This window comes from Electrophorus electricus, chromosome 23, assembly GCF_013358815.1.
Source record: "Electrophorus electricus isolate fEleEle1 chromosome 23, fEleEle1.pri, whole genome shotgun sequence".
Classification (NCBI taxonomy): Eukaryota; Metazoa; Chordata; class Actinopteri; order Gymnotiformes; family Gymnotidae; genus Electrophorus; species Electrophorus electricus.
In genome coordinates, this window is record NC_049557.1 from 10,213,083 (window position 1) to 10,240,058 (window position 26,976).

The window sequence follows — 26,976 nt, forward strand, 5'->3', positions numbered from 1 at the left end:
TTTTATTCTACAACAGTTTTGAAATCCTTGGATAATCGTTTAGGTGAACACCCACATCGCAAATAAATCAGACAGGCTCCCAGATAAATCTGTACCACTCTCTCCTTTACTGTGGTCCGGACACCTTTATCCCCGTGAACACTTGCAAGTTTGCACTCTGAAGGGTAATGCGCGCGCAGAAGCCTTCGGGTTTCCTCCTACTGTAACAGTGAAGGCATTTTTATGCACATTGCTCTTACAGAACGGGTGGCGATCATGTAAGTTAAGACATTTTATGTTTTAAATATTACTCTGCTTCATGGTCTCTTTGCTTTTGGGGTCATATTTGGCGTGCATTTAGTGCAAATTTAGTTTGTATTTAGGTTGTCTTTAGCTTATGTTGTATTTATCTTAAGTTTGTGTTTATCGTATTTAACTTGCAAGATAAGAGTTTGTATGTAATTGGTATTTAGCTTGTGTTTAGATTGTCTTTAGTTTGTATTTAGTCTGCATTGTGTTTATCTTGTAGTTAGCGTATCCTCAAATTTAGTTCGAATTTAGTTAATATTTAGCTTTTCTTTGGTTTGTATATAGGTTGTATTTAGCTTCTATCTCTAACTTGTCTTTAACTTGTATTTAGATTGTATTTATTTTAGATCCAGGTTATATTTAGCTTGTATTTGGCTTGTTTGCTACATGGTGGCTTGGTGGTTAGAAAACCTGCCTCTCAGCGCTAGGGTTTTGGGTTTGTGTCCCTGTTTGGGTGGAGTTTCCATGTCCTCCCTGTGGGGGTTTCCTCCCACAGCCCAAAAACATGTGCTCTGTCCTGGGTGTCATCCAGCCTCCCCTCCCCTTCCCATGATGTAATAGGACACAAGCCGTATGGAGTTCAGCTCTGATCTTCCCCAAACGGACAGAGCAGTTGCTTTGGATAAAAGTGTCAGATAAATGCCGTGTCAGTGTTAGCTGAGAGTGTAATGGTGACTCCATGTGAGAACTTGCACAGTGGACAAAATGGCCTTAAACTCACTGCCAGTTTTTCTACATTGGACAATAGATTTTATCCTTCACAGCAATATGTGCTGGGTGGTCGCATCTGTTGTTAATGTGCATAGCAAAGACCGCCCGTCCCCCTCTTCTGCTTGTCACTGAGCTCCCGTTTGTATGGATGACATGAAAACTAGTCAGTTCAGTGTCAGAATCTGGAATCTCCGGTTTGAACCGTGTTTTGCTTGCATCCTTCAACTCCACACCAGGAGGTTCATGTGCCTTGTTGACCTGCTCTTTATCCACCATTTTCAGTACTGCACTGGTTTACTAGCTGCTTTAAATTCCTTACCAACAGAGCCTCTACCATCTTAATGGTCCAGCTGAAAACAAAGTCTTAATGTCCCACCAAGACCTAGAGACACTCGTGCCTGCTGTTATCTCCAGCAGGGTTGACCACTGTAATGGTGTCCTAACGGGACTCCCCAGAAAGCCCCTTCAACATCTACAGCTGCAGTGAGAGTGTTAACCAGGACAAAGATAACAGAGCACATTACTGCAGCTCTAAAATCAACACTGTGACTTCCAGTTAGTTACAGAACTAACCTTAAAGCATGACTACAACTATCCAGATCACACAGATCACTGTGTGGATCAGGCCCAGAACACTCAGATCTTCTCATAGTAGAAACCCAGCAGGGCTCTCAGGCCCCTGGGCACAGACCAGTGTGTGGAGTCTAGAATTCAAACCAATCACAGCAAAGCAACCTTTAGCTCCACTGCTACACACAACTGGATTATTATTATTATTATTATTATTATTATTATTATTATTATCTCAATTGTGAATCAATTATATTTAATTTGATCAGTATGACACAAACCCAAAATTTGCTTTTGACTGTGTTTAAACTGTCGAGATACATATTTTGTTCAATAATGTTTTATTTATTTTATTCACGCTTTTTTCCTTATTTATTTTATTTGATCCTTCTATTCATAGGCCAGTTTGTTTAAACCCCACCATTTTTTTTGGGTTATAACAGTTTTCAAAGAGCTCAACACACCACCCTTTGTTAAAAAGAAACTCGTCGCTAACAGCGAGCTCTTGTGCGTCACATTCTCGCGACACTTGGCTGCGCTGGGTGAAGCATGGAGCGGCGTGTCGCTGCGCTGTTGATAACCGGTCTCCTGTCTTTAAGACTCGCAGCAGGTAAGGACTGATTTAGCGTTTATTCTGTCTTACACTCTGCAGCTATACGCATTTGCTTATTAAAAACGTGACAATGCCGTTTAACGTCACGGGTTAAGGTTAGCGTTCAAAGTTAAGCTGTTCAAACCGGTAACTTTAAATGAATGAAATGTCACTTTGACGAAACGAACGGGTAGCACGCGCACAGTAGTTGCGCGGTATTTGCAGGGTGCCGGACGCGTGCACACAAGCTACAAGCTCGCTCAGCAAGGTGACGGGGCATAGCACGTTACCTTCACGTTAAGGACGAGCACACATTCACGTGGCTGGCCAGCAAGCCTCTAGTGCCTGAACGCTGTGACAACTCCCGACTGTGTTTAGAATAGTAATCCTGGCCTGATTAGACCAGCGCCACACACATGTTTTTCCATGTTTGTCAACTGCACACGAGGTGAAGGTCCATAATGGGGCGTCACGCACACATGCGCCATCAGGTGTGCAGGGCTGCAGCAGCGAGCAGTTCACGTGCGGCAACCGGCGGTGTGTGTCGCTCAGCGTGCGCTGCGACGGCTTCGATGACTGCGGCGACGGCGGTGACGAGGCGTCCTGCCCGACCTGCACCGCCGACGCCTTCCATTGTGCGGCAGCAGCGCGCTGCGTTCCAGCTTCAGCCGTGTGCGACGGCCGGCCGGACTGCGCAGACGGCGCGGATGAGCATGCAGTGGCGTGTGCGCCCCCTGCCGGCCCGAGGCCGCAAGGCTGCAGCAGCTCCGAGTTTGGTTGCTCCAACGGACGGTGTGTTCCTCACTCATGGAGGTGTGATGGCTCCAGCGACTGCGAAGACAGCAGTGACGAGAAGAATTGCAGTAAGGAAGCGCTTCTAGAGATACTGATGCTAATACTGACACCAGTATTGATACTGTGTACGATATTTCTGCTAAAGTACTGTATTGCATTAGTATCAGTAACAAAGATGCCCAACCATATACAAATGAGTTTGGATGCCATAATGTTTAAAGGCCCCCCCCGATGGCTTTTATCATTTACTCTCCAGATCAGAATGAGTGTGAGATCAATAATGGTGGCTGTTCCCATATGTGCGTGGACCTTCCGTTGGGCTTTGTGTGTGACTGCCCGGCAGGCATGCGCTTGGTGAGAGATGTACACTGCGAAGGTGAGATATTAATTAATCATCTTATTCTGGTAATTGAGCTTTGCGAAGGGCCTGCCGTCTATTGTGGAAGACGGACCCTCCTAAAGTGGCCCCCTGAACCTCCTGCTGATGAGACTCAGTCAATGCTCGTCAGCACCCCTGCTGGAAATCTACAGTATTGCAGCGGAGTAGTTCTGCGCAGCTACAGTAAAGTTTGTCTTAAGGCGATATTTTTAAGGGCTTGATTTGTGAGAGACAGTGTTCAGTGACCAGTCACAGGCCACGAGGAGGTGTGGTGGTGAAGATGAAGTATTTTGAAGGCTTCAGACTGGAGCTGAGGGCTGTCAGTCTCCTCGCTGGCACCAGGCTAGTGCGCAGGAGAAACGGAGGAAGATGTTTTGATACCAGGTTCTGGATTTCCTTGCAAACCAATAGAACGCCACCAGGTGGCACTCTACAGCCATCACATAGATGGCAGCAGGTGATATTGGTTGTTAAATGATGGACGCCACCAACAGAGCTTTTAGTTTACGTTCACGCTGCAGCTGAAAGCGCCTTGAGTCAGGATCTTGCACTAGCAGTATTGTATAGAGTATTGAAGCCTCACCAATATCAGAACAGAAACTGCAGTGTTATTATTATTATTAGAGAAGCAGCACCATTGTTCTCTGGTTTATGAAGCCTTACAGTTAGCTGTGATCTGCTGTGTGTAAGTCAGCTTGTTGATGGTTTAGAATTGTAAAGGTGTTGTCCCCTTTTTGCCCAACAGAGGCGGATCTGTGTTGGGATGCAGACGTGTGCGATCAGACGTGTGTCAGTTCCAACGGCTCTTTTACCTGCGACTGTCATGAAGGATACGTGAAGAACTTGGAGACTGGCCGATGCGTGGCTACAGGTGGGACGTTCCGCTCTTCTCATTCTGCTGTGTTTGTGTATTTTATCCTTATAAAAAGCGCAGTGTATCCGAGTGTGTGTGTGTGTGTGTGTGTGTGTGTGTGTGTGTAGGTGATGCAGCTAGACTTGTGTTCAGCAGCAGTGAGGGGATTGGCTGGATGGGAAAGTCAGATTCATCATGGGAGCAAATCGCCAGCATTACGGGAACTCCTGGGCCTATCGCAGCTCACATACCAAACAGCACCCTCTTCTGGAGCAACCCTGAACACCCATACATTTACAGGTAGAGCAGCTCCCTGAAGCTGTGATCCATTCGAACCTGGATCATTCAAACAGATTTCCTGAGCCTGAACCTCTTATCCTGAGTGTGATGACGATGACGACGACGATGACTATATAGTTCATTGCTCCGTTCTTGTATTTCCTGCACAATTTAGCATCTTTCTTGATCTGGCGAGTTCCAGAAATGTTTTGTCTGAGCTTCCTGTACCAAGCCTGACTCTGGTTCAGACATTTCCTGGCTGTGAACATCTGGATTAGGTGACGTGTCTGATCATAACTGTGCTTTATGAATCACTTGGGAAATTGAGTAAAAATAGCCGAGAGAGCTGGAGGGACAGAAACATTAGTGAAGATGGCGTGTTCTAAAGGTCAAGCAGTCAGAATGTATTTATATAGGATAATCAATCAAAATAAAGTTGTAAAGATTCAAAGATTAGTATTTTTTGCAGGTACATAGCTGTACTGAAACTCTTTTTTTGTAATAAAGGCTTGGTCAGGCCTAAAGTTAGCAAGTTCACTGGGATGAAAGTTTCTTGATCATGGGTTTAATGACCACAGCATTTGGTGATTTAGAAAAATGACCAAGGCTACGTGACAAATTTTATTATTGTCTGCAATGATTCCGTTACACTGGCAATCAGTTTAAGCTGCTGTGTTGGTACTGAGTATATGTGATGACGACTTGGTTGAACTCATGGTTGGTGTTTCAGTCTTACGATCGTGATCTCGGTCTGTTTCCTGATTGGTCTTTTAGGTTGTCTTTGGATGCGGCGGATAAAAGGCCTGTAGTGCATTTCAGAGGCACCAAGGGAACTGTGGGATTGGCCGTCGACTGGATCCATGACGTCCTATACTGGACCAGCACCAGTACTAGAAGCTTGCACATGGCTACGCTGGGCGGGTCGGCACGTAGGGTCCTTATTGCTGCACTCTCCTGGCCCACAGCGGTTGCTGTCCACCCTCTGCTCGGGTAAAAGCTTCCCTACCTGCACTACAAAATGGCCTTCACTTTTTTCACTGTGATTTTTATTTTTGTGTGTTTTGTGGTAACACCCCGCCACCCCAGGCTCCTGTTCTGGGCAGACAGCGGGAAAGTTCCCCGGCTTGAACGAGCGGGTCTCAATGGCCAGGACAGAAGAGCCTTGGTCACCTCAGACCTCCGCAAGCCTGTCTCCATCGCTCTGGGTTAGACCACACCCTGCCCATTCTGTCCTTCTCTGTGTGGGCTGACCCATACGCAGTACAGATGGACGTTTGCTATTAAAAACATCCCTGTTATCCACCCCCAGAGTTTATGGGGAATCGAACATGAATGGTGACTTGAACCCTAAGATTTTTAAACAAGTGCTGCAGATTGATTTGATCAGTTCATAGACTCTTTGCTGACTGCATATATGTAGACATTTTATTTTTTATTCTGTTATTTGTCAGATATTCCACGGGGGCTGCTGTACTGGGCTGACTCTGAGTTTCGTGAGATATCGAGGATCACGTTCGATGGGCAGCACCGGAAAGCGGTGGTGGAATCGAACGGCTATGTAGACCAACCCTTTGGCCTGGCGGTGTTCGAGGTACACACTACCGCTACACACTGCCATCTACAGGCTGCTTCCAAAGGTGCACACAGAGTATTCCTATTCAGTCAGAACATCAGTTTTAAAAGTACGCTGAGGCCCCAGATAGAGTGTGCTGATTGGCTCGTGCTGTTTACTAGGGTCCACCTATGGGTGTTGACAGATGAATTGTGTAAATAACAGTACATGCAGTGAACCGGACAAAGAAGCTCTGATCTTACCAGGATCTCCTGGAAATGTAAACTGGAATTTGAGATGGCAAAATAAACATGAATGAACTGCCACGTAAACATGTTAAGATCTAGACGAATAAAAAAAGTAAACAGGATTGAGCAAATGACTGTTTTATACGTAATATGAGGATATGAGAAGAGAAGAAGAACGCAAACATAATAAATCCCTAATAAATAGCACTGATGAAGTTTAGAAATCCCCATTATTTGGGCCCCTGACATAAATTAGACAAAACCCTCCTTGACATTGTCGTACAAAAATTGGAGCAGGCAATGAGAGTCAGAATTCATAATGATGGAGAAAAACAAGATGAACTTTGAGCCCTACAATAAAGGAGCTGCCTTGAGAACATGTGAAAACCTCACATATGGGGTGGGGGGTGGGGGTGGGGTGGGGGTTGTGGCTCTGGAGTGATGAAACCCGTTGATGCAGGGGAGTCCGTGAGTGTTTGCGCCAGTAAGGTCAACATTTTCAGCAAAGTTTAGGTTGTTAGACCTGCAGCCTTTGTGTAGACATTTCCGTAATCAGAGTAGCCTTGAGAAAATATTTGTTCTTCATGCAGGCATGTGATGACTGATAAATCCCTCTTTTAACAGCTCCGACTTCTGCTTTTGTGCGTCACGCTTGACATGCACAATGAGCCTTTTTGCTGTTGTGCGGTCCACCCGTGGTGTTAGCGGTTTATTACATACCTCAAGGACTGTGATGTTCAGCTGACAGTGAGTGTCTGATATGTCACACCCTTGAAGGAGCGGTCTCCTATAGCAGGATGTCTGCTGTGTGCGCAGGCCAACGGGCACTTTGTTATCGCTATGACGAGGCTTTGAAGTGGTTCAGATCTGTTCTGCAGAAGAAGTGATCTTGTACTCCGCTGCAGTCTTTGTGCAGCCATGTTGGCTGCAGCATTAGCAATAGAGGGACACGCGTCTACAGAACCATATGCGGTACATTGTTTGGGTTTGACCCCAACCCAGACCCACTGATCATTCCTGCCGTCTGTACTCACGGTACCGTTCTGTTCGTCCATTCCACTGGTCTGGTTCTGTGGGTCTCCGCTGCTCTGCTGAGCTCTCAGTCAGTAAGCTACAGCCAGCTCTTCCACACTCACACTTCTGATAGCACTTGTGTTCAGAAACCTGAGGAGCCATTTTCTGATCTGTTTTTGTTCATTTGGTCATTGGAGAAGCATCATTCATCCAGCCATAGTCTTCTCTCTCACCTTTTCATTTCTTGTTAAATCCTCCCACTCTAGAATGCTTGGGAGACACCACCATTGTGTATTAGTGTCTGGTTATCACTTTTCTTCTAAAATTATGATTGAGCCCATTTGTGTGTGTGGATGCACCTTAGTGTCTATCTCTGTGTGTGTGCATATGTGCATGTAACAATCTTGTAAGTGCATTGTTTCCCTGATTTACTAATTAACATTTGGTCGCAGACCTAGCAGATATGTCACTCTAGAGATATGACTCAAGAGCTGGGGCTCTCTCTTATTCATGTGCACAGACGGGTTCAGCGGGTCTAAGCAAACACCGTTGCGTAAAATGTCACATGACCTGAAAAATCCCACGCGTACAGATATTGTTCTTGTGAAGTCTGATAATGAACTTCAGCTGTGCTCTTAAACAAACACACACTTTGAGTTCAGGTGACTCACCTAAAGGGGGTGCAAAATTAAACCTGTTTGTATTGGTCCTCTATGCAAAAGCAATTGGCAATTCAGTCGGAGTTCTTTTGAAGATCCTGTGAGATTTTGCCTGGGTAGGTTTTCCCCTCCCATACGAAATTGTCCATATGCTAAACGTACTTTAATCTGTACAGTAATAGTATGTATCTACTTTATTGAACTCAGTGACATGTGTTCCCTAAATATCCAACCCTGAGAAGTTTATGGACAGTGCCTGTAGTCTACTGTTGGACTGTTAGCACCTGTACTCCTGCCTGACCAGTGGTGTGCATGTTGAATGGTTTGGCCAAGGTGGGTGTGTGTGTGGTGGGGGGTCTCCTTCAGTGCTCAGCGGTATCCTGCCAAGAGCTGTTGGTGTGTGAAGCACCGCTTTATACCCAGAATTATACGTCATCATTGATTGCTATGCAACAATCGTTGTCATTGTCAGTAAGCACTGTGGAATGCAAGATGAGGGATATTGAACATGTTTTACATGATGCATCAGAAGCAGAGCGCTTTTCTGGAACCCGTTCGTGTAGACTTGGTGAGGCGGCATTCCTGACCTCATGTTTGTTTCCTTCTGAAGCCCTGCCAAACCACATCTCTCAAGATCTGGATACTGACACATGCACATGCAACCATGAAAGATGTCCTGGGCATGTGGTGTGACAGCATTTTCTACATTGCCCACACCTTGGGAGATAACAGCAAACAATCAAATCAAAGCAACGTTTATTTATATAGTGACTTTTACAACAACTGTTGGAACAAAGCAGCAGTTTGATTGTGTAATAATAATAATAATAATAACCTTTTTAAAAGAAGGTTTATAAAGTGGTTTATGGGAACTTATTGTAGAAATGGAATAATAAAGCAATGAAATATGAAAATAAAGGAAAATGTCAAGCAAAAAATACAGTGCATTAGCAGCAGGTCTCTGGGGGCAGAAACAGCATTTCTTGTAAAGATTCTCTACAACATGAATGTCCGTAAGCAACAGTAACGGGTTGCCCTAGAAACCTGTGAGGAGCTGCAGAGTCCAGTCAGCCTGAAAACCTTCTGTCACTAGAGGGGCTGTTTCTTCAGGACGAGTGTGTGAGGTAGCGTGACTTTAATAGTGCGTTTTGTTTAACTCGATCTGAATTTACATATTCAAATCTAGGAAACGTAACACTGTGTGTGTGTGTGTGTGTGTGTGTGTGAGAAGAGCCGTGTGTATTGGACTGACAGGTTGACTGGTTCAGTCTGCAGTGCTGATAAGCACAGTGGCCGTCTGCTGCAGGTGACCCAGAGTCCTGGGATGCGTTTCCCAGCAGGACTCGTCATCTACCACCAGCTGCTCCAGGACACAGGTGTGTGTGCCCCCCCACCAGAGGGACACTGGTCATTAATATATCCCTATACTTATTCTTCCTTCAAAAAGCACAGCTTTGAAAGAAAATTTGAATTGTTGAGCAAGGTGTAAAACAAAAGTACAGTACCAGTCGAGACTCTGGACACAACTGACTGGGTGTCTGTGCGTGTGGAGGGGGAGAAACTGGATGCTTTGGACAGAGATCCTGCATCAGTTGTTGAAGCGAATCCTGTCTGAAGTTCCAGGAGGTGGTGGAGAAGGAGTTCTACTTTTCTACTTTTGTTTCTTTTCCATGTTTTTGAGAGAAGGCGGGTGCTGTCTGGTGTATACGGACACAAAATACCCAATCAGGCACAACATTAAAACCACCGGCAGGTGAGGTGAATGTGTTAGGCAGCCAGTTCATAAAGTTGGAAGCAGAAAAGTATCTTTGACCAGGACCAAACTGAGACTGTAGAAGACAGAGCGTCTCCTGAAGGAAATTTCCCAGTGTGCAGTGGTTAGTACCTACCAACGGGATCCCAGCATGGACAACCAGTGAACCATCAACAGGGTGCTGGTGAGGAGTGAAGGCCCGTGTGGTCTGATGAAAAGCGACTGTAGCGCGTGCACACACACATCATAGCTTGCGGTATATGGGACTCTAGTCTGTGGCTACAATCAGGGTGCCTATGCTGACCCCTGTGTAGCCACAGACCAATCAGAGTGCCCATGCTGACCCCTGTGGAGCAGTGGAAGAAGGTGGCCTGGTCTGAGCACGATTTGTTTTGCATCATGTGGACAGCCGGGCAAGTGATGCACTCTGGGAAGCAGGCAGGCCGGTGGAGGCAGTGTGATTCCCTGGCCAGTGTTGGGCTGGGAAACTCTGGGTCCTGGGGTTCATGGGGATGTTGCTTTGACACACATCAGCCGCAGACACGTTGTGCTACGCGCCTTCATGGCAAGGCTGTTCTAATGCGAAATCTTAATTGAGGAAGTGTTCCTGAGAACACACAGCTCCACAAACATACCTTCACTGTCTACTGGGTTTCATTCTCAAATGCACCTAAAATATTTGAGACAATTAGATTTATGATAATTCACTTGCATAGGGAATAAAGAAGATAAGTGGGGGGGGGGGGAAACAATTTCAAAGACTTTAGATGCAGAGTAAATGGGAGAGCTGTGATGTGTGAAAAAAGCACCAGAAAAACAAGCACCACCAGAGAGTGTGTAGGGGCGGACACGGCTGACATCTTTACAACCACAAACCCTACTCGCTCACATCCTGCACTGTTGACGAGTGGAACTGTGACTTAGAAAAGATGTGGTGGGGGGTTTGGGCTGGAGTGTTGAACTGCTGCTGATGAGAATAAATAACTTGCATTTTAACCACCAGCAAGGAAACCGCACATGTCGCTGAGACCAGCGAGACTGGTTTTGAAGAAGAGAGCTGACGGCCTGGGTGCAGCATGGTGGGGTGGAATCTGTCGGACCTCATGGAGCTCGAAAAACCCTAATCAAGCACACGATGGGCTTAATGTGTCTTGAGAGAAGCTTTTCTGTGGTTTAGATTTTAACTAGTGTTTTAAACCCGAGAAAGTCGCTTGGGTTAGTAAATGCCCACGCTGTGTTCTCAAACCCTGCATCTTGACGCTCTCCTTTTCTGTTTAATTTATGAATCTTACGTCTGCTGCTAAATCATTGCATCTTGGATTTAACTGAAGTTTATCTTAAACCTGCTGAAGTCTTGGTATTGCTAAGGTTTAAGTTAAGATTTTTGTAAATAAAGTGCATTTTCAGCTTATATTCTATACTTAGGCTTATGTTCTTTTTAACCTTTTTTTTTTTGTGGGCTTCATGGCAAGTTTTAAACACTGAGTTCCCACACTCTACTCGAGTATTCTTTTAATGGGATTTTTCAGAGTGCCATTCAGAGACGCTAACCTGTGCTTAGGCTAGCACTATAACTCAAGGGAAGCTGGCACCTTCAATTTCTAAAACGAATCGATTATGTAATGAATCCGCAGGTGAAGTGTGCCTTTGGAGAGGCGTTAGCAGGTACCGGTGCAGCGTAGCCTTGGTCACCGAGCAGCACTGTACACTAAGCCCCTTCTTTAAGCTGGCTGCTGTTAGATGTTTGTGCATCATGGATACACAGTGAGGCCCAGTGACATGCACAGACTGTGTCACTTCTGTGGGTGTTAGGTTTGCTCTGGAAACAGTGAGCCCAAACAGTCTGCTAAAGAGAACCTCATGAAATGAACTAGGCTGTGCAGAGCAGAATGAAACGCAACTCGCTGTTAAGACTAAACTTTGAAGGTGTTTACAGGAATTTACATCTTTAAAAAAAAACAAAAACTCAAAAATTGACTAATTTAGGATAGATGTTTTGTGAAAAAGCCATTCCTAAAACATGATTGGCTGTATACTAATTGTAATTGGTTTGGGTCTTACTTTTAGAAATTGTTACTGTAAAGATCAAACGTTCTGAGCTGTAAATGACCTGTGGTTGGCTGCAAATATGTGTTGGTGGATTTAGTTCTAGATTAGCACACATTGACACTGTAACATATGAACACATAGTTTAGCACACGTAGTGAGAAATACCTCATGTGAGGGGAAAACATCAGAGACTGAAGATGCATAAATGAATAAACATATAACACTTACAATAAACAAAATGCCAGACACGCCACACAGTAGATCGTAACAATGAAAACTTCATCTTGGTTGTGCTCTGTTTTTGTATTAGTGCGTCTTTACATACGGATTGTACTGCCAGTCATTCTGAAGCTTTTATGTGGTGAAACGGTTGTGGTTGATTGGCCTTGTTTCTATAAAAAGCAAGTCAGACATTTGCACTGGCAAATTGGTGCTTTATATGCCCAAATTTAGGTTGGGGGATGGAAACACTTCGCTGTGTCTACATCTAGTGCGCGGTTCCACTCTGCTTCATGGGTGAGGTTCTGATGTTGGTTGCTGTTTTTTTTTTTTTTGTTTTTCTTCCTCAGCACACAGCATTCTATACATTACTTCAGAAACAAGTGTCACGAGGGATGTAGGTAAACTGATATACTTGCAGCCTGACTGTCATACTTGTTCTGAGACCTTGGTCCTTTCCCTTCTGAGGAAACGCAACTCCGTTCTGTTCTTTGAACTGTTAACACTCAGTTGTTGTTATATTGCTAGTAAGTCAAACCTGTTGAGGTGCATTGCTAAGATCATGCCTTAGTCTGATAATTCAGATGGTCTAACTGGTATTTTCAGTTTGAGGGCCCTTCAGTTTAATGCTTACATTATATTTTCGCACTCTCCTTTACCATTGCCAAGGTCAGCCCCTCTCCATATTAGTGATGATGGGTCTTTAACAGTGTTCTAATTTAGACTGATTTGAACTACACAGGTTTGGGTGGATGGCTTTGATGCATGGCTGGGTTATTTTCATGTTTACTGAGTTAAACACTGATTTAGGCTAGACAAATGGTGAACAAAGGAGTTTTATGAAGTTAGGTACGCATGTCCTGATGCCGTACGCTGGCTTATGCAACAGAATGTGCTCTCTGGTGTGATTTTGGAATGAGATGAGCTGGTCAGGTTTTCCATGGGTTAAGCCTTCACCCACCCACACCTTTTGGTTGTAGGTGAGTAGGGTAAAGGTGGCAACATGAAGGTACGGTTTTCCCTGTTCACCGAAATGCATCCCAGCAGTTCCACAAAACACTGAGGCTAACTGCTTTTTAATGGTAGACTTACAAGAGGCGCTACATCTGTCATCTAACCCAGTCTTCGTCCTGAACCTGTCGGTGTTAAAGTGCCAGGATTCTGGACCTGGAAGTTTATTATTAGGTTTTGTAAGACTTACTTATTCCTCTGAAATCTTTTTTGATCGACTAATAATGTATACATCAGCATTGGACCCCTATTACATACTATCCTATACTGAAGAGAAGATAACTACTGTATTGTATGTATGTATTTTTAATAAATTAAGTCTAATTACTTTATTTTCCATCCCATCAGTATATGGGCATATCACTCATATTACCATATTATAATTCTGTTATCTCTGCACTAGCTGCCAGGGAAATATTCCATTGTTTACAAAATACTTCTCCTGACTTATAACTCTACAAGGTGTGCCTCGGCTGTGTCATATTGAACATGTCCAACCTGACGCACACAGCAGATCATCACACTTTGTCTCATAAGGCCCCTCAGCTTATGACCAGCACTCGGACACGCTCTCAAAACACTGATCTACTCCCAACACGTACTGGTTTACACCATCTTATGGTTAAGTCAAGCTGATCAGATGGGTGAGTCATATCTGCGTCTGTGGGAGTAGGTGGGGTCAGTTCATCTGCTGGCAGCACTGGGATGGTTTCTGGTGTCCTTGCATGCTTGGTCACTGATGTGACACAGGTTTTACTAAAAGGTTGAGGGAATATGTTTTGAACCTGGTTTAGTGTGCCTGCGTCCCGAATTAAAGCAGTTGTAACAAGCGTTGTTTATACTCTTAACTGTTAGGAAGTTAAGAGTATAACATTCAATTGACACCCACCCTCTGGTTTCTTTCCCTTTCTGTTGTTTTTCTTGGCTTTTTATTGCTTAAGTTGTATTCTTTTGTGGTGTCTGGTGTAGGCCAGAGTCTTGGTTCCTCTCAAGGTTTCTTCCTCGTGCTCTTAGTTTTTCGTTGCCACTGTTGCCTTTGGCTTGCTTACAGGGGGCTTGGACCTGATTATAAAAAGTGCCATATAAATATAGGCTTATTGATTGATTGGTAACCCTATATAAATACAGGTTTATTTATTGATTGATATCCTCATATGAATACATGTTGATTGATAACCCTACATGTTGTTTTTTCTCACTTTCACAGGCAAAATGCTGTCTGCCACTGAGGGTCCCCCTGTAGTTGTTGATTCTACCTTCACCTGGATTCTGTGTCTGATTGGTGGGTTTATTGTTTCTGACACAGTTGCCTTGATTGGTCAGCTGCATGCTGCTCGATTCTAGACGTTGCCCTTAGGAGTAGTCATGATTAGTATAAGAAGAAAAGTTTTCTACTCTAAAAGACTGGCAATGACAATCATCTGAAAGATACCAGGCTGAAATGCATGTATGTCTTCTGGAAGGTTTGTACTTATATCAGTGTTATTCTCCCAAGGCATCTTATACTGGCTGTCATTTTGTGTGGGTGTGTCCTCTGTCCAGTCTTCCTCAGTGTGCTGTTGGTGGGTCTGCTGACATGGTGGTGGAGCAGCCAAATATCGTCCTCCTCCTCCTCTTCCTCTTCCTCTCGTACTGGCTTTGATGATGATGCTTTGATGACTCGTACTGAGTCTCAGGACCTCCTTGTACCGACTGGACACACCAAAACACAGCCTGTCAAAGTGTGAAGGTTTACACGCACACACACTCACTCACACTCACTCTGTCTCTCTTATATTATACTTTGTCAGGGCATAAAGCTTATACATGTCACTAATTTACATGTCACTTTATATATAACCCAGCAATAACACAAATGTATGTGTGTGATATTCTAGCCCAAGCTGACTGGACTACATTCCACAGTTCTTCTGCACTCTTGGATTTTGCATCACAATAAATATATATATTTTATATTATTTATAATATACAGTGGTGTGAAAGTGTTTGCCCCCTTCCTGATATCTTTTTTTTTTTTGCATGTTTGTCACACTTGAATGTTTCAGATCATCAAGCAAATTTAAATATTAGACAAAGATAACACAAGTAAACACAAAATGCAGTTTTTAAATGAAGGGGTTTTTTTATTAAGGGAAAAAAAATCCAAACCTACATGGCCCTGAGTGAAAACGTGATTGCCCCCTACTGTTAAAACATAAATTAACTGGTTTATCACATCTTTGGAAAGCTGAGTTCAATGTCTCTAGCCACACCCAGGCCTGATTACTGCCACACCTGTTCTCAATCAAGAAATCACTTAAATTGGACCTGCCTGACAAAGTGAAGTAGACCAAAAGATCCTCAAAAGCTAGACATCATGCTGTGATCCAAAGAAATTCAGGAACAAATGAGATACAAAGTAATTGAGATCTATCAGTCTGGAAAAGGTTATAAAGCCATTTCTAAAGCTTTGGGACTCCACAGTGAAAGCCATTATCCACAATTGGCGAAAACATAGAACAGTGGTGAACCTTCCCAGGAGTGGCAGGCTGACAAATTACCCTGAGGTCACAAAAGACCTCACGACAAGATCCAAAAAACTGCAGGCCTCACTTGCTTCAGTTAAGGTCAGTGTTCATGACTCCACCATAAGAAAGAAACTGGGCAAAAATGGCCTGCATGGCAGAGTTCCAAGACGAAAACCACTGCTGAGCAAAAAGAACAAGAAAGGCTCATCTCAGTTTTGCTAGAAAACATCTTGATGATCCCCAAGACTTTTGGGAAAATACTCTGTGGACTTGCGAGACAAAAGTTGAACTCTTGGAAGGTGTATGTCCATTACATCTGGCATAAAAGTAACAGCATTTCAGAAAAGGAACATCATACCAATAGTAAAATATGGTGGTGGTGATGGTCTGGGGCTGTTTTGCTGCTTCAGGACCTGGAAGACTTGCTGTGGTAAATGGAACCATGAATTCTGCTGTCTACCAAAAAAATCCTGAAGGAGAATGGCTGGCTGGCCATCTGTGACCAAGTTGAAGCGCACTTGGGTTCTGCAGCAGGACAATGATCCAAAACACACCAGCAAGTCCACTTCTGAATGGCTTAAGAATAACTAGGCCACTCCAAAGTCTTCATTTTGTTTGTTTTTGTTAAAAAGGTGGTTCATGCTCAAATCCTCCAATGTGGCCAAATTGCAACAATTCCGCAAAGACGAGTGGGCCAGAATTCCTCCACAGCGCTGTAAAAGACTCATTGCCAGTTATCGCAAATGCTTGAATGCAGTTGTTGCTGCTAAGGGTGGCCAAACCAGTTATTAGGTTTAGGGGGCAATCACTTTTTCACACAGGGCCATGTATGTTTGGATTTATTTTTTCCCCCTTAATAATAAACCTTTCATTTAAAAACTGCATTGTTTACTTATCTTTGTCTAACATTTACATTTGTTTGTTGAACTGAAACATTTAAGTGAGACAAACATGCAAAAAATAAGATATCAGGAAGTTTTTTCATACTTCCTTTTTTTTCTACTTTCTTCTTTCCGCCTTCTGTCTGTCTCTATTTTTAGTACCTCAGCTCTGACCTTGACTTCAGTAACCCAAAAACTTGCCTTTTCATGGTTGACAATTGACATACACCTTTTCCAGAAAGCATTTCACATTTTTAGGACTGTTTTACTGGTATGAATGAGAGTAGATTCCCCACTGGATTTACTACATTTTTGTTCTGAAAATGCACAAACTCATAAACACCATCTGTGCTGGGTTTTAATCATTATAAATTATAATCATGTTAGGGATATAGTACTTTGCAGTGGAGACTAATGAACGTTTACCATAAAGTCATAAATGTATATTTTGTTTTCAGAGTGGAGACACGTGATTGGAAGTGAGACCATGGAGAGACCAGAGGGAGAGAGTGTGGGTGTGTGATAATGGTTGAAAGCCATTTCTTTTGCAAAAAAAGAAATGTCTGGGGAGATTTATTTAATTTATACTTTGTTAATTCTGCCTTGCTGTTGGCTCTGCCGTGGTCATCTGGTATCTGGGGCAGATCCCGAGTCACTTGTGTATAAATCATCTGTTCATGATTCTTCTTGCTCATTGTGTTTGACTGACTTTGATTCACCTTTTTGCTGAATCAGATTTGTTTATTAATCAGTACTTGTGATACTGAACCTGCTGTATATTTCTTCTTTGTAGTTTGTTCTTTGTATTTATTAGCTTGTGTATGTTCTGAGATGGATCAGTGGTTGATCAGAGCTGTGAGGGTGTTGAGAGGAAAGCATCACTCACAGGAGATGAAGTGCACTAAATACCAGTGAAATAAGTTATCTTTACCAGGCTGACTGCTCTTGCAACTGTACTCTGGTCTGAGTTGTTTGTATGGCATGTTTGCTTTGTCCTTATTTCTGTTTTACTCTTAAAAGCTGGTGAGACTTTCACTAAGATGAATTTTAAAGCTAGATTACATTGTCAGTGAGGACTTTTCATTCATTACCTGAACACCTGATTTGTTTGTCAGATCAGGTTTGCAGGTGTAAACCCAATCTGTAACCTACAGTTATCTAATGCAACTCTGATATTTATCAGTATGACTCCCTGGCAGTTAAAGCCATCATCTTAGTGAACGTAACTCTGTTTTGCTGATGATTTGAGAGAACACCCCCCCCCCCCCCCCCCCCCCCCCCCCCCCCGGGAATTCATATTTGTTTCCCTCTCCTGAAATGAAAGATGAATGCTTTGGATTTGTTTTCCTTTAAAATGTTGATCCTTGAGAGTCAGTATTAAAACTAGAAACTATACAACCAAACACCGTGTATGTTTTTTTGGGGGGGGGGAATGTCAGGAATTGTCATTTCACTCTTGTTGGGAAAATATAATTAGAATATAATATAATGACTCATATCCTGGGCATAACTTTGGACAACCAGTTGTCCTTCTCAACTTGGGTTTAAAATCTGACCCAGTCTTGCAGGAAGCTGCCCAGGTGCTTGTGCAGTCTCTAGTCATCTTAAAGCTTGACTACTGCAACTTCAGACAAGCATGGAGACTATTCTCTGTCCTGGCTCCTAGATGGTGGAACGAACAGGGTCCCTTGCAGTCTTCAAATACAGACTGAAGACCCATCGATTTGTGTAATATTTAAATGACCACTGATCGTGCACCTGTGTTGACTAGCTAAAGCTCAATACCCTACAATAAGTACTAGTTTGTTGCACTTATTGTTGTCTACTGTTGTGTAACGCTTATGTTTTGCAATTCTAGGCTTCAGCATTGATCCCTGTATTTCAACAGCATTCTAGTTTAATTGTATATTGAACTCGAACCTACTCTACTGGCTCGAATACATTCTATGAGTAAATGAAAAAGCATTTTTGTAAGTTCGATAAATTCCGTAAATGTAAATGAGTGCTGTACATTTACCACATACAGCCCAACGTATCTGGGTCATGCACCATGAAACTAAATTCCTTTTCGAGCACTACCATACTTAAGAAAGACCGCAAAAATATGACGGAATACATACACACATATCGATTCACACGGGATTAATATAACCTGAGGTTATATATGGCTCGTTTTACAGAATGCAAGGCGCCGGAATCTAATGACACGAGAGCGCGTATTCAGACTATAATCACTGAAGAAGGCTGGTAGTAATGACTTTAGTCCACCTTCCAACGTAAAATGCATCCCGTCCGAATGAGGCCAAAGACAGCGGCAGCGTCAGGTGCCTGGGTAAACGTGGGTCCCCGCGTGCGCGCTTCTGTCAGCACGGAACGGAACGAGGCGGAGCGCGAGGGAAAGTGCATGCAGCCTACAGTCACACGCACGCAGGTATTAAATTGATCACTGCTGCTTGTGCAGCGAAGTAGTGTTTTATATAGAATAGTACCAGCAGAGCCAAGCACTCGGGTTAAGATTTGATTTCATGCTCGGACTTCACAACATTTCGTGAACACGTTACAGAACACCTGGCCTCGCGCTGAGCATCTGGTCTGTCTTTGCTCGAGGCACTCCCACGAGCGCTAATCCACCAGTTAGAAAAGCCGGTATGACAGCACTCGGTGAAACGACACTCGAGGAGGAGAGCTCGTCTGTTTCTAATCGCTAGTCGAAAATCACGAGATTTGAATACAGGGTGAGATTATTATTAAAACTGGGGGGGGGGCAGGTTTATGATGGCGATTATTCTGAAGAAAACAGCTTTATTTGACTTTTTTTTACGTGAATTACGTTCAACGTTCGGTAAAATTGTTCGTTTTTAATTTAGTTTGTACTAGATGTGTTGTATTTACCATTTTTACACAGGAAACATCACCCGAACATGCACACATTCGGGCAGATTTGCAGTAAGTAAACTTTCTTCTGCTGTTGCAGTACGTGATGATATCTGGACGTTATAATAATAATAATAATAAATTAATAAACATATGTCGGTTTGATATTTTGCAATATTGAAAACGATTACCGACTGATCAAATAATCCAGAAGATCTAGTCTACTACAGGCTTGCGGTACAGTTCCTTTTATCTTCACTTTAGGACATTGCGCATTTTGAGACAATCGTTTTAAAAATGAGTGAGGTGTAAGAATAGAATCGCTTTTAAGTACCGTTTCTCAATAGAAATTATTGTTATTTATTTGTTTATTTATTTCAATTTAAATCTGATCAGTGATACATGCCAAAGAACATGGGGAGAAAAAATGAACAGTTAGGGCTAATAGTAGCTCGCGCTGGATTACGCTCGCTCATATAAAATACATGTAGTCTGTGGCAGGTTCAGGGGTTTGAGTATCAGAGAACAAGTGCAGTTCACAGGAAGCAAGAGTACAAAGTTAAAACAACAACAACAACAACAAAAAGCATGAAACTGGAAGAGGAGATGACTGCCTCTGCAAATACTCAACCCGGCATTTTCATGTAGCTATACTCTACCCGGTATTTTGATGTAGCTATACTCACGAAAGTTCTCTCACAAACCTGTTTTAACTTTGTACTCTAAAGCAGTTTGTACAGCATCTTTGATGTATGAAAGGTGGTATATAAATAAAGGTTGTTATTATTATTGTTGTTATAAAATCCACCCTGTGCCCTCAAATAACAAGGACGCTTCCCATATAGCTGGGGCTATATGTTATGTAGCTACGTTTGTGTATATTTCTATATGACGTTCAAAAGGCGACGTTTATTATATGTTGTTTCTTTTACATTTCTCTAGTGAGCATCTGGGTTCACTAACTTGATAAAGTTAGTTTACTAGCTGAGTAAACGTATTAAACTCCCCAATGAGGCAACCGGACCCAGCACTGAGGCGCTGTTCCAAACTGCTCCCCCCACCCAACCTTTGTAAAGGAAATCACACTTTTAGTTAACAAAGGCTCAAACAGGACAAACCAGTTGTAATACAACTCTATGAATGAAATGTAGATGCTATCATCAAACTACAATAATTCTCTTACAGTGGGAGACTTGGAGATGTTCCAAGGCATAATCCCTCTGAATACATGGACTCAGAGGTTAAGATACTCGACTAGTAAGATGAAGGTTGCCAGTTTTTTTTTTTATTTTACATGTAAATGTAAATCTGTAACCAAAAGCATTACAAAGTCTTTTCCTAACCAGAAACCAGTGACGTTTTTACCAGTGGTAAAAGAAAAAGGTTGGTAAACCTCAAACTTTAGCATATGCCCAGACATGTAACTGAAAAAATGGCAAACCAAACATTGCAAACCAAACATCTATATTGGTTTCTGCAATAAAAAGTAGGGAAAGGAATGAATGAAAGTATATAAATGAATATTTCCATTGGAGAAACAATATTGATGATCATTATATTGAACACATTTAGACCATCATGATAAATGAATTTTTTTCCCTCCCAGTGGCAAAGCTGTAATGCTAATGGACATTGGCATTAATGACATCCATTTTATATGATTTAGCAACTTACAGTTATCACTGAATACAACTTGAGTAATTGAGGGTTAAGGGTCTTGCTCAGGGACCCAACAGTGGCAACCTGGTGGTAATGAGACTTTAACTGGCAACCTTCTGATTACTAGTCAAGTACATTAACCACTGAGCTGCTACTATCTATTTTCCTAGCCACTTGTTGCCATGACAGCAATTAAGTTTGGAAACTCAAAGAAAAAGAACTTTAGAACCCCATGGAATTAATGTTATAACTTAAACATCTACTTTTTCGAAACAGGATCCACCTCCTATAATTTGAGAAGCACTTTGTTTGCACAGCTGATAAAGGACCTCTGTCTGAAACATCCCATTTCTCAGGAAACCTTGTGTATTTCACTGCACTTTTGACTATCTACAACTTTTATTGAAGTACACTCGTTACTCACCTGGATTCTTCTTCAAATTTATACACAAATACACATACACATTGTTTCTATATACAGTTGAATTCATATGTTTACATACACCTTAGCCATATTCATTCATTAAGTTTTTCACAATTCTTGACACATAATCCTAATACACATTTCCTCTCTTAGGTCAGTTAAAACAGTTAGGCGATTTTGGAGCTGTTCCTTACTGAGAGCCCCTCCAGTTCAGTGTCTAATATAGGACACGTTTTACTGTTGATACAGATAATTTTGTACCTGTTTCTTCCAGCATCTTATGTTGCTGTTCTTGGATTGATTTTGTATGTTTCGGATATCACCCCTCCTTCTCACCAAACATTAGTGACTCATTAGACAATTTTAGACAATGGTTGTACAATATATATTTATTTTACAATAAAAACAAAAAATGTTTTGTATTGAGCAGGGTTCAATCCAAAGATTTCTTATCCATCATAGTGAATCATCTCATTTACTGTTGCTCTACCAGTTCTGATGGTCATGCTTGAAGTTGATAAACTTACCTTGCATTGGAGGCAGGAGCCAGCAGATGAGTGGGCTAGTGGGTGGCTTTTTGTAACTGTAGTCATTCTAGCACTAGGAGTCAGAGCACATTTCCTTCCTGAGAGGTATGATGGCTGCATATTATTGTTTGAATAGTTAAACACATTACCTTCAGGCGTTTAGAAATTTCTTCCAAGAATGTAATTCAGTCTTTCAGATTCATAATCGAAAAATAGAAAGGGGGGAAACTGGGACTAAAGGTCCAAACTGTAGCGACAAGAGAAACTACCAGGAAGTGGCTCAGTGAGTTGACACAAGATATGCACTACTGCACAGAGACCAAGAGGAAGTGAGGACCTCTGTAGGGGGAAGTGATTTGATGATAACAGGCAGATTGAGCTGGTGTTCCAATGAAGGCAGTCTAGATGGGCGGGTCATTTGGTCAGCAATGATAGGCTGGGTCTATATGGGTGTAGTCAGGAGGTCAACAATAATAGGCTGGGTCTAGATGGGCGTGGCTGAGTGTAATTGAGCGGTTTGCAGACTGATCTGTGTCCCAGAACACAGTTTTTTAAACTGGATTTCTCAGGCACCTAATAGACTGTGCTGATGCCATTATTATTTTTGTTTTTATGATGTTGTACATATTTCACAGTTTATTTAAATTAATAATAAAAGTGGAAAAATTGACTAATGCAAATATAAAGATTTTATATATAGGATAAACAAGCAGACCAGTCAAAAAACAGAGACCATGGTCTCTCTGAGGAATGAATTGGCTATATTTGCTATATAAATATGTCCAGTAGTCAAGGACTCTTTTTTTTTCACTGTTAACAACCAATAAAATAAAATACAGTATTCTGAATCCCCATCCCCAGATCAAGGATCAAAAGTGTTGTCAACAATTGTTGATTGTAACTAGAATCTAGAACCTGTAATCTAGAATCTCCAGCTAACATTCTTGTGTTTAACATGAACCACAGAGTAAAGACAGGAAAAAAAGAGAGGAATCACTTTTCTTGATGAGCTTTACAGATCACTGTGGTCTGGCCCAGTCTTGCTAACCTAGACCTGTATTTTGATGTTTACGCTGCACCTCCAACAGTTTAGGGTGTAGGAGTGTAGGATTACTCAGACATGTATAAAGTAACATCATAATGAGATAGGGGCACTGACACTGCATCAGGCATCAGGTCTCCCTCCTCAAGATGATCAAACACACCAAGCTTAGATCCCTAAATATGTGCAACTGGTGCTATCATGCATGCAGTAGCGTGTTGTGTTTCCTCGTGACTGTCAGGCTCCAGGTAGCATAAGTCATTTCTCACCTTTGGGTCTGAGGATATTGGGGTGTCTATCTTACCTGGAACCTACATCTCATTTAAGACAGACACGTTTCAGCAATCAGGCATAAAGCTGTTAGTTTGAATTGAAGCATAATGCCATCTTATTGTCATATGGAGATTAGAGTTAACAGAGTCTAAGTGACTCTGCCACTTTGATTGCCAGTTCAAGCCCCGCCACTGTTAGACCCCTGATCAAGACCCTTAACTCTCAATTGCTCACGTGTATTCAGTCATAATGGTAAATCGCTTTTGATAAAAGTGTTAGCAAAATCTCATAATTGTAAATAAATATGATCCCATGTTTACTTCCACACCTCAGAGCCTCAGGAAGAAATCACTTGTTCAAACAGACTCATTCTGCATAAGAGATTGTATTTGGAATGTTTTCTCAAGTTGTAAATAAAAAAAAGTGGCAAAGACTTGTTATAGATGTTGTGCTGCTGATTCCCAAGAAAAAAAAAAGATGTCTGTATTGGTTTATTAGGGTATAGAATTAGGGTTTATAACAATTTGATGAACTCATGAACATTTGCCAATTGGCCCAGATGTATAAACTGACTTTATGATAAAAGTACAACTTACACTGTTGCACCATGTTCTGATGCCTCACTGATAAAAATTGTATGCTTCTTTACAGGAAAAAAGATGAGTCGACAACAGGTGGGAGTAGCTGCTCTGCTTGCCATGGGCGCTTTGTGTTTGGTTATAATGCTGGGGCCAAATCTGCAAGTCACCAATAAGGAAAAGACTGGAGAACTGTATCAGGAAACTGAACTCATGTCAGCAGAGCCGCTTCAGACAAAAAAACCTCCTACCAAATGTGAAAGAAATGTTTCTGCTTCTAAGCTCACAAGATTTTCCAACCTGCCACTTCACATCCAAGACTTCCTGTTTTACCGCCATTGCCGTTATTTCCCAATGCTGCTGAACGTTCCCAATAAGTGTGGTGGTCCACAGAATTCTGCACACGTGTTTCTTCTGCTGGTCATCAAAAGCTCTCCGGCGAACTACGAGCGAAGGGAGGTCCTGCGTAAAACGTGGGCAGCAGAGAGGATGCAGAATGGCAAACAGATTCGCACGGTGTTCTTGTCTGGGACCAGTGGAGATGGCTACGAGAAGATGAGGCTGAACAAACTCCTGTGGCTGGAGAACCGTGAACACCAAGACATTCTGCAGTGGGACTTCAAGGATTCCTTCTTCAACCTCACCTTGAAACAAGTCCTGTTCATGGAGTGGCTGGACAGATGGTGTCCCAATGCACACTTCCTGCTCAATGGAGATGATGACATTTTCGCCAACACAGATAACATGGTGGAGTATCTGAAAGAGCAGGGCGACGGGGATGGAAACAAACACCTGTATGTTGGACACGTTTTGTTTGAGCGGCCTGTCCGGTTCTCTGGCAGTAAATATTACATCCCAGTCCAGGTGCAGGAGTCAGACCACTATCCGCCCTACTGTGGCGGAGGTGGGTTTCTGCTTTCACGGTTCACTGCCAGGACTATCCACAATATGTCCCAGTCCATCACCCTGATGCCCATCGATGATGTTTACATAGGCATGTGTCTGGAAAAGGCCGGTCTCAAACCTGAGTCACACATGGGTGTGAGGACTACTGGTCTGCATATTCCCTCTCAGAAGGTGGACTCATTCGACCCCTGCTACTACCGAGAGATACTCCTGGTCCACAGGTTCCTCCCTCACCAGATTTTTCTCATGTGGCATGAAATCCACCAGGATGATTTAGAATGTGGAAAGATTCTTTAAATGCATTATAAATGATGTGATGGGTTTAGATACAAATATTTATGAAGTTATTTTCATAAATATTCACTAGTACTTTCAGAAAGATTTAATAGTGACTATAAAAATACTTTTTAACTTTATAAACTTTAATTTACACTTTAGTACTGGGATAAGTTAGCAGGCTAACTCAAGAATTTGAAGCTAGTATTTAGGCAGAGGCTAGCCTGCCTTGATAAATTAGCTAGTAGAGTTGTTGCTAGCTACCCTAAACAGTAACTGGGAGCCTTCAGTAGACTAGCTTGGTGCTTGGAGAGCTAGTGGCCAAAGCAAGGGTTAAGTCACCCTAATATCAGGGGCTTAAGTCACCCTAATTTAAGGGTTAAGTTACCCTAATGTCAGAGGTTAATATTAGGTGTTAATTCACCCTAATGTCCGGGGTTAATATCTGGGTTAAGTCACCCTAATGGCAGGGGTTACATCACCCTAATGGCAGCGATTAATATCAGGGATCAATGTCAGGGGTTAAGTTATCCTAATGGTAGGGATTAATGTTAGGGGTCAGTGTCAGTAGTTTAAGTCACCTTAATGGCAGGGATTAATGTCAGGGGTTAAGTCACCTTAATGTCAGGGGGTAAGTCAGGGGTTAAGTCACCTTAATGTCAGGGGGTAAGTCAGGGGTTAAGTCACACCAATGTATTAGATGGCACAGATGTGCCAGAAGAACATTCAGCTGTTGAAGTAACAAAAGCCTCGTAACAAAGCAGGCAACTGCTATACTGAGCAGAGTGAGGATAGTCTGTATCTGTTACAGGAACAAAGAAAGAGGACCGGAAAAGAGCAGAGTGGTTATTTTTGTGCTATTTGTACTTCCAAAAGAATGTTTGAAAGAGATACATCAAGCCAGTATTCAATTATATGCGGTCTTAAGATGTGTGGGTTTGTCCCCCATCCCACCATACAGCCCCAGTGATTATCATACTCCCATCAGATGATTCAATGTTGTGGAATAGGTTTGGGAGAAGTTTGCTTTAGTAGAGTTGTGGAATAACTCCAGCTGGGGAGAAAGACCATGCCTGAGACTCTTGTTTGCTTATTACTCCCCGTTTAAACTCCCAAACGTCCCTATATTCTGTGTCTCACACCCAACTCCATGCTGACCCCTCACCGGTTCCTGTATTTCTCGGCTCTCTCTCCAGTGATGGAGGGATGACTAACCAAAACTCTCACCTAAACTAATGAAAAATAATGCTTAAAAAATAAACAAATATTTTTCAATGTATTTTATTTGATCTTTTCCATTTACCTTAAAACTAAGATGAAAGATTAATATTTATTATGAATTTAATTTTAAAATAAAAATATCTATTTTTAAAAAATGCTGCCCATGTTTTCATGTCACTACCAAAGCACAGAAGAGACTGGGAGTTTTCATAGGCAGCGCCGTGCTTTAGCTACATACCTGCTTTTTAGACCAGGAAGTGAGACTGTGTCCCTGTCTTCTGCAAGACAAAACCATGTTGGTTTGTATCCCAGAACACCAATAGCAAGTAGACATGTCTGAAACCATGCTCAGTGTGTACCACAATGCTCAGATGAAAGTAGATGGGTCTTCAACAAACAGGGCTTGAGTTCACAGACACTCTAGTGCTGTCACATACAGGCAAAAGCGTGCATGTACAGGGACCGACTTACATGTAAGAACAATTCACTCACATATACCAAATACATCAGGAGTCACATACACGCACAAAAACCCATAACAGCCATTAGTAGTACTCATGGCTCCAGTTAAGAATTGAAGTATAATGCAAGGCCTCAAGTAAAAAACCTACAAATGTAGCTTAATTATGTACTCATGAAGCCCTATAAAAACCCACGACAAGTAGCATTACATACAAGCTCATAAGGTCCTCTCACAGAACCTACCGACAAATGGAGAGGACGTTCTTGTGTGCCCACTGCAATCAGACTACATAACAATATCTGAAGACACAGTCTGTTTCCAATCAAACTATATAACAACAGCCGAAGACACAGTCTGTCTGCAATCAGACAAT

The 26,976-nt window shown here is 42.4% G+C and overlaps 2 protein-coding genes across 4 annotated transcripts; both read left to right on the plus strand.

The window, feature by feature from the left end:
- Positions 1-36: 36 nt before the first annotated feature.
- On the plus strand, positions 37-17,620 carry LOC113587295 (very low-density lipoprotein receptor-like). Of its 3 annotated transcripts, XM_035521798.1 has the most exons (14): positions 37-257; positions 2,013-2,179; positions 2,653-3,024; positions 3,213-3,332; positions 4,081-4,206; positions 4,317-4,488; positions 5,242-5,457; positions 5,554-5,672; positions 5,919-6,058; positions 9,172-9,316; positions 14,180-14,254; positions 14,515-14,693; positions 16,520-16,631; positions 16,819-17,620. In XM_035521798.1, exons 2-13 carry the CDS (start codon positions 2,119-2,121, stop codon positions 16,580-16,582), a joined length of 1,788 nt encoding a protein of 595 aa, XP_035377691.1. In that variant the 5' UTR covers positions 37-257; positions 2,013-2,118; the 3' UTR covers positions 16,583-16,631; positions 16,819-17,620. The 3 variants fall into 3 exon arrangements, with proteins under 3 accessions (XP_035377691.1, XP_035377692.1, XP_035377693.1); XM_035521799.1 differs by lacking the exon at positions 16,520-16,631; XM_035521800.1 differs by lacking the exon at positions 16,520-16,631 and having other exon boundaries at positions 150-257; positions 14,515-14,701.
- Positions 17,621-19,058: 1,438 nt separating this feature from the next.
- b3gnt3.4 (UDP-GlcNAc:betaGal beta-1,3-N-acetylglucosaminyltransferase 3, tandem duplicate 4) lies at positions 19,059-26,210 on the plus strand. Its single transcript, XM_027025883.2, has 2 exons — positions 19,059-19,306; positions 23,811-26,210. The coding sequence occupies exons 1-2, from the start codon at positions 19,282-19,284 to the stop codon at positions 24,938-24,940; spliced, it is 1,155 nt and encodes a 384-aa protein (XP_026881684.2). The 5' UTR covers positions 19,059-19,281; the 3' UTR covers positions 24,941-26,210.
- The last annotated feature ends 766 nt before the right edge of the window (positions 26,211-26,976 follow it).

Bases quoted from the DNA above. Each gene is read 5' to 3' on its own strand.
- b3gnt3.4 (XM_027025883.2), top strand. From the start codon at position 19,282: ATGCACACATTCGGGCAGATTTGCA. The intron at 19,307-23,810 runs GTAAGTAAACTT...GCTTCTTTACAG, and splicing joins CACATTCGGGCAGATTTGCA to GAAAAAAGATGAGTCGACAA.
- LOC113587295 (XM_035521798.1), top strand. From the start codon at position 2,119: ATGGAGCGGCGTGTCGCTGCGCTGTTGATAACCGGTCTCCTGTCTTTA. The intron at 4,207-4,316 runs GTGGGACGTTCC...GTGTGTGTGTAG, and splicing joins TGGCCGATGCGTGGCTACAG to GTGATGCAGCTAGACTTGTG. The intron at 9,317-14,179 runs GTGTGTGTGCCC...TCACTTTCACAG, and splicing joins CCAGCTGCTCCAGGACACAG to GCAAAATGCTGTCTGCCACT.